Source organism: Corvus kubaryi, unplaced genomic scaffold, assembly GCF_017639235.1.
Source record: "Corvus kubaryi isolate FWS band 111438036 unplaced genomic scaffold, C.kubaryi_AGA036_p1.0 76, whole genome shotgun sequence".
NCBI lineage: Eukaryota > Metazoa > Chordata > Aves > Passeriformes > Corvidae > Corvus > Corvus kubaryi.
Genome location: NW_024582063.1, coordinates 957,331 through 969,615, shown reverse-complemented (window position 1 = coordinate 969,615; position 12,285 = coordinate 957,331). Strand labels below are relative to the sequence as shown.

Sequence of the window (12,285 nt, the reverse complement as noted above, 5' to 3'; positions counted from 1 at the left end):
AGGAAATAAGTATTTAGCTGTCCCTAAAAATACAAACCCTTGGCCCTGTAAATGCTTTTAAAACACTCAGTTGGTTTCCCTAGGCACTGAGACAGCAAGGTGGGAGAAAGCCAAGGCAATGCATCCATTCAGTCTTTAAGAAAGTCCCAGAGCACAAGTAGCTAAGAGTCAGTAAAATCTTCTCTGTGGATTAAAGAAAGCAAAATTCCAGAACTAGCGTCCTCATCTCCTTTGTTTTCTTCCTGATTTCTTGCTCTTTTCTTCAAAGAAAACAACTTCCCAGGGAATTATGGTAATTCAAAAGGTAACCAGAGGTTAACTAACACAGCTTACTTGTGTTCTGCTAAAGGTACAGCACACGAGCAAGGGATTACAGGAGTTGTCAGAGTGCAAGTTTTCTGTCTGCCTGTTTTGGTTCCATCCTGTCAAAATATTGCCTATTTCTGTTTTGGTTCCAATAGCAACCGATGTTTAGGGGTTTATTCTTGGGATGGATCCCTAATTTAAAAAGGAATACACGTCATTCTGAAATCAGCAGAAGGGAACTCAAATCAGCTTTTTATTTAAGTGTGCATCAGTCTCCCTGTTTTTATAGAAGCTAAGATAAACAAAATAAGCCAAGGCAAACATAGTGCCTGCTTTTCCACAACGAGCTCAGCCAAGGTGATGTTTTTGCATCTAGAGGGAGCCACAGAACATGGTCTTGCAATGGAGACACTGATGTTCTGCACAACAACTTTTTGTTCGGTATTTATCATTTGCTGAACTGCATTCTCCTTTAGGAAAACTCTTTTTGTTAACTAAAGTATGTGAGAGATTTCATCTAGATTGTCAGTGTGACAGAATCTCCTGTAAAAGGGAGGGCAGCTGAGGTGAACTGAGACTCTGCTTGGAACACATAAAAGCATTTATGTAACATTAAATGCTTGAGGAAAAAAACAGTCAGGGTGTAGGCATCCTCAACTTAGCACCAAACATTTGGGAATAACCCTTCATCTTAAAGGTGATGTAATGAAAAAGTCACTGAGGTCCATGAAGCACTTAAGTCCAGGTCGCATGAGTGTTGAGTCTCCTGTCTGTGGACACCTCTGGATAAAGGCACCAGACACTGTGGTAGTTAAACAGCCCAAGAAAGCCAGGAAAGAGATGACTGATTCTGTTTGGAATGGAGCCCTTTGATAAGCGAGGAGCCAAACAACGAACAAGCAAATAAATTCTAAGCACTGCCATCTGTACAGTACAGAGGGCAAGAGGGGGCTGCAGGAAGCATGGAGCTTCATCACATGTTTAAAGTGTGTAAAGCATACCCATGAGGAATAAATGTATTGAGGGAGCATCACCTAATCACAGAACTTAGCAAACACTGCTGCTCACCTCACACAGGTTTTTGTCTGCAGGAAGAAAGAGGCGTATTCTGCACTATATTCATGAAAGGGTAAATGTGCTTCTGAACATGCAGCTTCACAAGATAAATGTGGGCTCCCTTTGGCTAATTAGAGTTAGCAACATTGTAACTGATACACAAGGCCTTCTATAAATGGTCTGTTCCAGAACATAAAGTGCACCATTCTTAAGGCAAGAAAGAGCTAAGATAGTGCTCTTTGCTTTGACACAGAAATAGTTTAATAATCTGGCTAAAAACATTAACATTGTAATCTTACTCACAGGAATATATTAATGCAGGGAAAATGGGCTCATTTCTCTCCTGTGCAGTTTCTACCAGCATCCTCAGTGGCCCCTTGGGACAGAGAACAGCCATCAGATCTGCAGAAAGAAAAGGACCAATCTCATCTTGAACTGTCATGCGTGTTTTACAGTCTTTATCTTTAAGAAGACATTCTCCCCTCAAATTTACATCTATCCATATAAACCAGATGATTTCCTGAATGGCACTTTCTACCACTTTGCATAACTCTTGCTGTTCTAGTCCCTGAAAGTGCTGTTCACTTAAAATACCATCTCCAAGCCTTAATGTAATAATAAGAGTTTTCACTGTGCTAATCCTATAAAAAGCCCCTTGAGAATACCACATGAGTTCTTTGAAAGCAGACAGCAGCATTTCACTGACATGTTAAATTTAATTAGAAGAGGAGTGGGGGTGCTTTGTTCACATTCCACAATCCATCACTGCATACACTGGCTCTGTGTTTCACAAGAATGAAGGAAGGCCTTTGGTCCAGTACCTCTTTGCCTACCCTCTCTCCTCCATCAGATCTCTTCCCTCTCGTTCTGCAGGTTCTCTTGAAACTTTATAACTCATACCAAAATCCATGATCTCTTGATAACAATAAACAAAACCTGCAAGACTGTCAGGCCTGCTACTGATAAAAATCCAACCACCCCTACCACACAGTTGGGTGAGGTTCAGTCCTTCAGTCCTTCCCTGACTTGGTGATCCACTCTGAAAGACCCAGTAGAAGTACACTACCTACACAATCAAGTTAGCAAGAGACAAGGCAGGGAATCAACTTAATTGCCCATCTGACTCTTTCTAAAGCTCTTAGCACCATTAAGTTGGGTTTGGTTTTTTTTAAGAACATACAAAGTCCTGAGATTGCCTCCGAGTAACCTCTCCAGGAGCCACACCTTGAGAGTCACAACCCAGACTTACCATAGATGGAGATTGCACCTAGAATCACCCATGCTGACCACTCAGGTAGATATTTAATGAACACCAATGCCATTAGAGCACTGATCATAATCAGATAAGCTTGCTGGAGCTGCAAGGGACCTTTCCAGTGGATGCAAATCATTCCAACAGCTCCAAAATTCCAGATGACTATGAACAGAGTGGGGTAATCCATGGCCACGTTGTACGTCTTCAATACTTCACTGGAATACAACAAGAAAATTTAGCTATAAAAAGCAGTAAAAGCAAGTGACATGCGAAGCATCCCACTGGCTGTACTTAAACAAACAAGCCCCCAACTACACCAGGAGGAAGCAGAATAGAGCAACTCTCATCATGAAAGGGGAACCTGCCCTTTGGCCAGTTGCTGCTCCAAGCTCTCTGTTCCTCCTGCCTGAGATGAATGCTGTGTGTGTGGATGCAGACCAGCACCACACCGCCTTAGTCCTCGGTTCAACAGCGATTCCAAGGGTTTGCACCAGCAGGATTTCAAATCTTAACTGAGCATAGGCCTGTGGCTACATGACTGTCTAGAGGAAAGAAGTCCTGTCAGTGTCATCTGACCAGGTGCAATATGCTCACAGTTAAAAATGAAAAAGTCTTAACAAATGTCACCCACAAGTTGAAAGTTTCCTTTCACCTGAGCTGGGAGCTGAGGGAGTGAGCTTGAAACAATGTTGTGTAAGAAAAAAGAAAGACAAATCAGAGAAGCAACTCAGCACATAAAGTTCCTTTCCACGTGCTTCTCAATGTATAATCTAGGGCCTCTGTACCAGAAGGTTCAGCCTGTTCATTTCATGCTCATGGTATCACTTCCCAGCAATTCTTGTAAAATCAAGCATTGACTATTAAAGACCTTCTTTTCCACTTTTTAAAAAAGAAAGCTGTCTTCTTCTAACAGCACTTAAATGTCCATTTGGAGAAGGGGAGACATTCCTTTTCTTGTTCAAAGTGGGAATTCTCAGCAAAGAGGTGAAGGAGCCCTGAACTGCCAGGTTACCTGCACCATTCCCACTTACCCGAGGTATATGTAGGTAAAGAGGAAGAGCAGCATCAAAGAGGACAGGATCAGCCAGCCATGGATGAACTATCAAGGGCAAGAAGAGACAGTGATTGTAGGGGCTGTTACCCCTGCACAGGTCACAGAACTGCAGCCTGACAGTCTCCTTCTGCACTCCTGTTCCAGTGTCCATAGACCCTGCCTTCCCTATGGTCAGTGAGGGAGGAGGGACAGCCAGTTCCTGCCAGTTCTCCCAGTTTCATTTTATATTCTGTCTCTTAGGGTTTTAGTTGGTTTGGGTTTCAGTTGGTTAGGGTTTTTTTCAGTCTCTGTCCCAAGCATTTTCATGGGTATCCATACTGGCTGCTAGCTCACACAGGTGAGCACATTCTTTCTGTTTGCTAGGAGGGAGGAGGGGTTTGCCCAAGGCTGTAAAACAAAATCCAACTTTGGGACAAGCTTAAAAAGCAGGAATGGCCAGAGCTCAAATGCTGGGCTGGTACCACATGTACGAACTCCCTGGGCACCACAGAACCTGAATGTGCCTTTCCCTCCAAGCCTTGTGCTCTTCCACCAGAGCTTCTACAGGCAGGAATAATACCAGTTTCCACAAGGCTTGTCTGAAATGTCCTAATAGAAGGCATTCACAGTAAATGGTACAACTTAGTCCATAAGTACAAATGGCAAAGCATTTGGATCAGATGCAGAAAACTCAGACCTGAATAACACAAAGTAGACCTTGCTTTTAAGGGCATGCCATTAGCAACAAAATAATAGCAAAGCCTATTCAGAGCCACCACTGACAAAGGCTTCTGCACAGTCATTCCTGCTGTGCCCAAGATGAGGACGAGGCAGTGCAGTGCCTGTTGTTTCTCACTGGCATGCAAGGCCCTTTTGATCCCAGGCTCATAGCACATAGGTGGAAAAGGCTCTGGCATGAATGCTTTACCTTGTAGCAGCGATATTTATAGAGCAGCACTAGGAACACGGTCATGACAATGATGACACTGATCATTATGATGGTGTTCAACACCGAGTTCAAGAGACGCTGGCCCACAGATGGGGTATCCTCACTGAAAGGGGTGTAAATCCTGCAGGATAAAGCAAAAGTATGAAGTATATATATTCTCTTCTAAGCACCTGTCCCAGATAAAACCAGACCTCTCTGTGTGTGGGAAAGAAAGGGAGCTTGGACTGCCAAGGACAGCAAACATGAGATGTAGCCTCTGAAGGGGCTGGGCTCAAGTTAATTATCAACTAAAGATTAGTGGTCGCTTTCAAAAGCACATTCCTACATAGCAGCTGTGGCTGGCAGAGCTCTAAGCAAAAAGACCTAGAGTATAAATGCTTTATTTTAGTAAGTGCTCTGCAGGCCATGAATTTTTATTGCATGCTCTGGAACCTCTCCATGATAATTATAAGGATACTTCCCAGGTGCTGTTCTGAAATGGGGGACACCCTTTCTTTCCACACTTGGTAGGAGAGTCTTGGACTCTTTTATCCCTTCTCACCACCCTACACTCCTCCCCCCATTTTGATTTGTTTGATTCAGTTCAAGGGACCATGGTCCCCCTTTCTCCACCCCATGTATGAAGCACAGTCAGAGCCCCAGGAGCCAGGCACTGTCAGCAAGAGCTGGATGGAATTACGTATCCACACCATGAGTGTTTAGGAACCAGAAATATCACCAGGAAATGAGACACTCATCCAAATGAACATGCTATTCCCTGATTGCTGCCAACTAGTGGAGTGAACAGCCTAGGAGTTCAGCCTGGGCCTTTTATGTTGCAGAATGAAGCAGCTTCATTATTATGCTGCTCACAGGCCTCACTCAGGGCACCCTAAATGACAGTGCTAACGAATCAGTATAATGCAGGTATGGGAAAAACTTGCACAGGTGAACGTAGCGTACTTTAGTAAGCTCTCTGTATGTTTCTACAGCCACCTTTACCTGTGTAAAGCTTCTCCCAGCCTGCCAAGGAAGCACTCTGCATGCACAGAGCGTGTGTGTGGAGCAGGGGGTCCCACATACTCAGGCTGTTTGCAGACCCCACTTACAGCTGCCCGTTTTTCTCCGTATAGAAGCGCACTGACTTTATGGTGGCGACGACAACAATCATACAAAGGGTGACAGGCACAAAGAGCATGATTACATGCTTTGCTCCATATTTCAGAGTCAGTTCCTCCTCTTCATTTTCTAGAGCGCTTTCTCTCACTGGAACACCCGAGCCAGACATTTCTCCACCAGCGATATTGTTCGGGCCACGGCTGCTGCCTGCTCGCCTCTTCTGAAAAGAAGGATTAGCAAATATGTTAAGATGCTTCTTTTCTTTGTGTTCAAAGCTTCATTCCATCATATCTCACAGGGCTGCTGTAGGCCACCACAGCATAGCAGCTGAGTCCTAATAGACAGGTACCAACTGAACAATACAATTAGAAATTCCATTGCAAACAGGTTGCAACAGAGTTTTTAAACCAATACCATAAGTATCTAAGGGCCTCTTCCAATGCAAATATATAGATGGACATATGAACATAAAGGACAAGATGCCCAGAACTAGATAGAAAAAATGTCATCTGAAGTGACATAAGCTTGACATGTTCCTCATCTCCCAACAACGCTGTGCTTGCTTTATCCTGCTGCTTCACTGGCACCTGGACTAGATTCTATTCTAACATTAGCTGCATCTGACCAGAGCAGACAAAGGGTATCTGGCAAAACAAGGAGGCTAAAAAGGATATCCTGCAACAGTCTTATGTGCATCAGGTCCTGATTAAAAGCCTGTATCTTTACCAAAAGGAAGGAAAAGGGAGGAGTATATATGGAGATAAAAATGGGGAAAAAGTCAGAGTGGAGGAAATGGCAACAGGCAGTGCTGCTGCTGGCTGAGAGTGACACCAGGGAAACAACACTGACCAAAGCCAATCCTAGAAGCCAGTCTGGTAGGAGGGATTGAGGGGTAGCAGGACTACTTCTGTCACCACACCCCATGTCCCCGTGAGGGACACACACCTACCCTATGTGCCTGTGCTTCCCCTGCTTCTGAGGCTTGCAGGCCATCCTGGTAGGAGGGTACTGGAGGGCTCTCTGCAGACATCAGGGATGTTCTCTCATTGCAGGGCTCCTCCTCGCTGTCCGAATTGTTCATGAACGTGATCATCGCCGCTTTCCGAGGGAGACCTCAGGAGGGCACAGCCAAGCACTACTCAAGGCTGTGGGGACGAGAAGAGCAGAGGGGAAGAAAACAGTGAGCACCACACTGCAAAAAACTGCAAGTCTGAAGAGGATTCAGCAGGGAAGCTCCAGCATGCCATGCAGCTCCATCTTCTCCCAACCGCAGACTTATCCTGCCCCCACCCAGGCATGACAATCCATTCTGTTAAAGTGGCTGGGACTGCTGCAGGCAGAGAGATCAGCAAAATGCAGCACTGAAGAAACTTTGTATTTGCCACAGCTTTCACGCTTGCTGCCTCTATTTCCCCTCTCCCATCAGTACACCTTATCTTCCACAAAGGAGGTTTCTCAGCACGCAGTGTTTGTTTGGCAGGGGCCAAACACAGCTTCACCTCATACACGGGCTGCCTGTCAGGAAGCTCAGAGAGCTCAGCTCTTACACAACACTCCCGCGAGCATCAGCAAGGAGCAGAAGTTTCTTAGTAACCTGAAGTCTCAGCTTTACATAAGCCACTAATCAGGAGCTACATGCTGTCTTATGACTGTTTATTAACCAGATGAATTTTATTAGCAGTGCTTCTCTTTGCCCATGGACAAAGAGAGGTTTGCATAGCAAGGGAAAGACCAGTCTCCTATGGACAGCCACTTGTGGGTTTTCCCTTATCACAGAATCACAGAATTATTATGAACAATTATGTTGTCTTGTGATCAAAAGCAAAACTACTTGGATGGGCAAAACCATGGAAAATAAATGTGGGGGCTAAAAATGCTTGGCCTCTTTTCACCTATTGCTATGCAGAAAAGCAGACAAAGCAGTGACACAGTGCAGGAAGGAAAGGAACAGCTCTTCTTTCTAGACACCAGAGGGAGAAGGTACACTGCCCTGAACACTGCAGAACAGCCTTAAAAATCGGGATTTCAGGAAGTTTTAAATACAGCTGATAGGAAAATTCCTTCTAGCATTTATTACGTCAGCTTAACAAAGCAAGTAATTAATCACTTTCTGATACTCAGCCACTCGTCCACAAGTGAAACTATACCTCTAATGCACTGTAAGCAGTTATATCTACCAGAACACCTCTACAGAACCTTACCCAAGCTCCTGTGTCTCAGGAAATAGAAGAGGAAGCTGAAGAAGCCACGTGATTTGGATACAGTCACTTAAATCTGAATCATACATTCACAGCCCAACCAGCACACCCTACTGTCTTGAGACGTCAGAATAGATACTTTGAAGATATGTAAGATATTCTTGCTCCTCACTGAAGAAACTGAAATTCACTTTGGAGGAAGGGAAAGAGGGAGGAGTGGGAGATCCCCCTTTCTTTCACAGCCTCCTCAACATATCTGCATCTTCAAGAAATTTTAGAACATCAACTCAATCTACCAAAGTGAAACATTTTTTCAGACATCTGCACCTCCCCTGGCTTCTCATGCTTTTTCATATCATTTTGTTCCTCATTTGGTGATAAAACTGGTACAATTATAGGAAACAAAACAGGGCTAACCCTTACACCAGGCCTATCAGCTTCATAGTAATCCTGTGTTCTTACCAAGTGAGCTGCTTAACACTTGTGTGCTTATTTCTTACAGAGACCAAAATCTCCTCTCTGGATGCTTAACACACTCCTTTGACTGAGCACATGACAGCTCACAATTTACAGCTGGGTTACTAGACTCTCCTCCAGTTACAGGATTTAGGTCTTAAAAGAGGTCAGGTATATAAAGTCATTCCATCATGACATATTTCTGGATGAAGAACAGAATAAGTTATGCATGCCACAGGATCTGTGACCTATGGAATTTAAATAACTCAAAACCTTCTGCCCATGTCAGAGACCAGGGAGGAGATAAATAAAGATTTACTCACTTATAGTTTGGGATGAATATTTAGGTTTTAACAACCCAATGAAAATACTGAGTAACTTCTTCTCACATTATTTAAGAAATCATTTTTGCTACATAAAGAGAGCAATTCTGCAGAGGATTTAAAAGGGGCAGCCAATTACCCTACTTTCAACACCCTACTTATGCCCACTGGAGGGGTTAAACCAATAGCAAAACCACAGTGCCAATTACTAACCTTCACAGTTACATGGGAAGAAATAAACTCGTGTTGAAATACAGCCAATTTTAAGGACATTTCCTCCTTTGCTCCCCCAGCAAGTATATGGACATGCAAAGGTGCCATGATATTTCTGGTCAGCAAGCAGATTCAGACCTGAATACAGCTTCACTGTCCCTTGTTTACACAGTGAGGGTTGACACAAACACACCCCAGTAAATCCAAGACTTTACAGGAGCAGATGTGGAAGGTATCTTTTCAGCTTTATACCGGCTAGCGCTTGTATTTCAATGCCTTAGAAAGCCTCGAGCAGCCTTGAGAGGTAGCAAGGGCGATCTGGCAGCAACAAGCAGACACTGAAGTCACAGCTGCCTTAGATTGATCTAAACTGTCCTGCCAAAGGGGTTGTCCCACCACCCTCCAACACCAGGTGCTCATCAGCTGGGTAGTGCTTTTGAAAAGACAGTGAGGCACCTGTTTCCCTTTGCTGTCACAGAGCCAGGTCCCAGCAGGGCTGGCCCTGAGAGAGGCTCTGGGAGCAGCCCCAGTGGCAGCGCTCACACCAGGAATACAGAGCACTGTGCATCCCCCTTCCAGTAGGGTTGAGCCTTAAGGTGACAAGCCCTCTGCTCACTCCCAGACAAGCAGCCCACCCTCACCTCAGGTCTGCAAAACCCTTGGCAGCATGGCTTTGTGACTCTTATCTAAGCAGGGGCCTTGGACATATGGTTTACAGAGGCAGGAACACTGGCTCTCCCCCTCTGCCCCACCATGGACTCAGCAGGGATTTTGTCTAATGCCACTATTTATTCATCAGAGGTGCACTTTGAACCGGCACCAAAGCTGTGCTGGCTGCCAGAGAGAGCTGTGGTTTGATCAGTCTGACCTCCAGGGGAGGAAGGACCAGCCTGGTCACTGTCACACACATGCCCAGCACAACAGCACCCTTTGGGCTGAGCAGAGGGAAAGAACAGAAAGCCTGGGACTTGCTTGTCAAACAAAAAGGGAGCCACAGAGCACCAGGTAGCTAAGACATGGGTGTTACAAAGCCACATTGTTTTCTGGTCTCATTTAACTACTTAAACTGAGGAAAAACATCTTATGGAGATGATTTCCGCCTGCCAAAAGGATGCTGCATACACCATAATGGAAAGCAAGGGAGCCTTCTTTCCTACTCATGCACATGACAGCAAATACATCTGTGCCTATTGACTGTTTTTCCAGGCTGAGATGAAAAAGTGGGGAAGGACAGCTCAGGAATGGAAAACATGGAGCACTGAGACAAATGTAAGCTGTATCTGTATTCACAGAAAGCTTTAGAGCGTGGTCTACCAAATACATTGAATGAAGTCCCAGTCCATCATCAAACTGAAGCACTAAGTTATATCAGGCAACGTTCTCCTCTCTGCCTCTCCAACCATCAGGTCCCATTCAAAAAATCATACAATGCTTCAAAGCAAAATGACCCAACTCTCAAAACTGTACGGCAAAAGTGAAAGAGGACAAAAACTAGGTCAGTAGTAAGTGCTTCTTAGAGGAGTTGAGGTGGGAATACAATTACTCCTGCTTTACAGCAGTCTTGTGAATCCTGAAGGGAAGCAGGAGTCACTGATTCTTTTTCCAGATGTCCTTCATGCAAGAAACCTCTTTCCTCAGCTGTGATAAACCAGCTTATGGATTTTGATTAAACTGGGCCAGTTCACTAACATTAAGATCTAGCCTCAGTTTGCCTTTTATTTTCATACTGCAAACAATCCAAATCCTTTGCTTTGCATTTCATCCATCACAAATAATACCACTACAATGCACAGAACAGCTGCTATAGCCTGGCAGAATATTTAATTATCCACTTGAGAGTTAAAATTCCTCCTTATACATATTGTTCTCTTTGATGGCAATTAGATGAAGAGAATTGTATTCTCTTTGCTATGTTTAGATCAAGAGAAAGCTTTGGGATGATACTGACAGCCTGATGTTCTCCTAAGTTTTGGCTGTAGCAACCACTGCTGTCGGTAAATATGAAGAGAAGGAAACAAACTTATAAGAAATCCTAAGTGGTGGGGCCAAAATTAGGAGGAAGGATTTCTAGGTTCTTGCCAATAAATAAAGTCAGAATGGGCACGCTGCTAAAATGCCAGGGGACTTGGAACACCATCTCAGTGTGCAAATACCACTCACTTTCAGCCCCAGAACACAAAAATAACAAAACACAACATTATATGGGAAGTTGAAAAGATTTGTAGCTTTCTTTCGCCATTCTGGCTGAACTAGCACTGCTTTCTCTTGTCCCGCAAGAAAGGCGCAACACATAGCCCCAAAGGGCGATTCTGCTGGCAGAGCTGAAATCAGACCCTCCCCGAGAGGGTCAGAAAGATTATTTTGCCAGCACTGAGCCCAAATACTCTATCAGCCAACTGCTTGTCACTGCATAAAGGCACCACAGCCCTGCAGAACTACTCAACACAAGTAAAACCTCAAAGCCCGGCTCACACTTCACATGCAGGAGCAGCAACTCGCATTGGTCCCAGTACTGCTGAGGACATCGGAGCTAGCAGGGGCTGGAGGCGACACTTCGGGGACATCCAAGGACACCTGTGTTGGGGCTGAGTTCCTGTGTCCTACCCGAGTGGCTGTTTTCCCTTGGGCCCCCAAGGGGACACAGGCACACAGCGGGGCTGGGACTGCTTCCCTGCTTCCCTGTTCATCCAAGTGCATGGCCAGCCTGGCTGGAGACACAGACAACAAACACCTACATTTAAAAAAAGGGGGAAAAAAAACCCACGACAAGCCCCACCCTGCCAGGCAGAGATTTTGCAGGAGGCCAGAGGAGACCTTGCTCCCATGCAGATGTTCCTGCTCCCCAGCTGCCCTTCTGAACGCTTAAAAATCTGGCTGCCTCTGAAGGTTATGCCGGAGGCGCTTCCAAATGAAAGCCGGGATGGCAGGCAGCAACACCGCCACCGCCCAGGAGAAATAGGTGTACAGATATTTTCACACACGTACATACACAAACACACATGGAAGTATGTATTTTTATATATATAACATGCACCTATATAACAACATACATATGTACGTAGATACACACACGGAGATACGGGCAGCTCCGGGAGCGCGGCGATCCCGAGGCCCCGCGCGAACGCCGGCGGCTGGCCAGGCCCGGCCCGGCCCGGCCCGTCCCGCCCCATCTACAGCCCACAGCATCCCGCCGGCAGAAGATCCTAATCCCGACCCCGACCCCGATCCCGATCCTGCATCCCCATCCCCGTCCCCATCCCGGTCCCGGTCCCGCGCCCCGGCCGGCCCCGCTGTTTACCTGCTGCCGGCACGGCACGCGCCCCCCGCCGCTCCCATTGGCTCCCGCCCCAGCGCCGGCCGGGAGGGACGGCAGCTCCCGCCCATTCGCCGCCACAGCT

At 45.7% G+C, this 12,285-nt stretch overlaps 1 protein-coding gene across 2 annotated transcripts in view; it reads right to left on the bottom strand.

Annotated features, from left to right (window-relative positions):
* PSEN2 (presenilin 2) overlaps positions 1-12,285 on the bottom strand; it is a 17,558-nt gene extending 5,273 nt beyond the window's left edge. The window contains exons 1-7 of one of the 2 annotated variants that reach the window (XM_042051615.1): positions 12,186-12,285; positions 6,647-6,842; positions 5,688-5,917; positions 4,579-4,720; positions 3,649-3,716; positions 2,612-2,832; positions 1,666-1,764 (exon numbers count right to left, since the gene is read on the bottom strand). In XM_042051615.1, the coding sequence (XP_041907549.1) occupies positions 1,666-1,764; positions 2,612-2,832; positions 3,649-3,716; positions 4,579-4,720; positions 5,688-5,917; positions 6,647-6,790 (904 nt within the window). In that variant the 5' untranslated portion in view covers positions 6,791-6,842; positions 12,186-12,285. Of the gene's footprint in view, positions 1-1,665; positions 1,765-2,611; positions 2,833-3,648; positions 3,717-4,578; positions 4,721-5,687; positions 5,918-6,646; positions 6,843-11,359; positions 11,533-12,185 lie in introns of those variants that run through there. The other variant, XM_042051616.1, reaches the window with a different exon arrangement.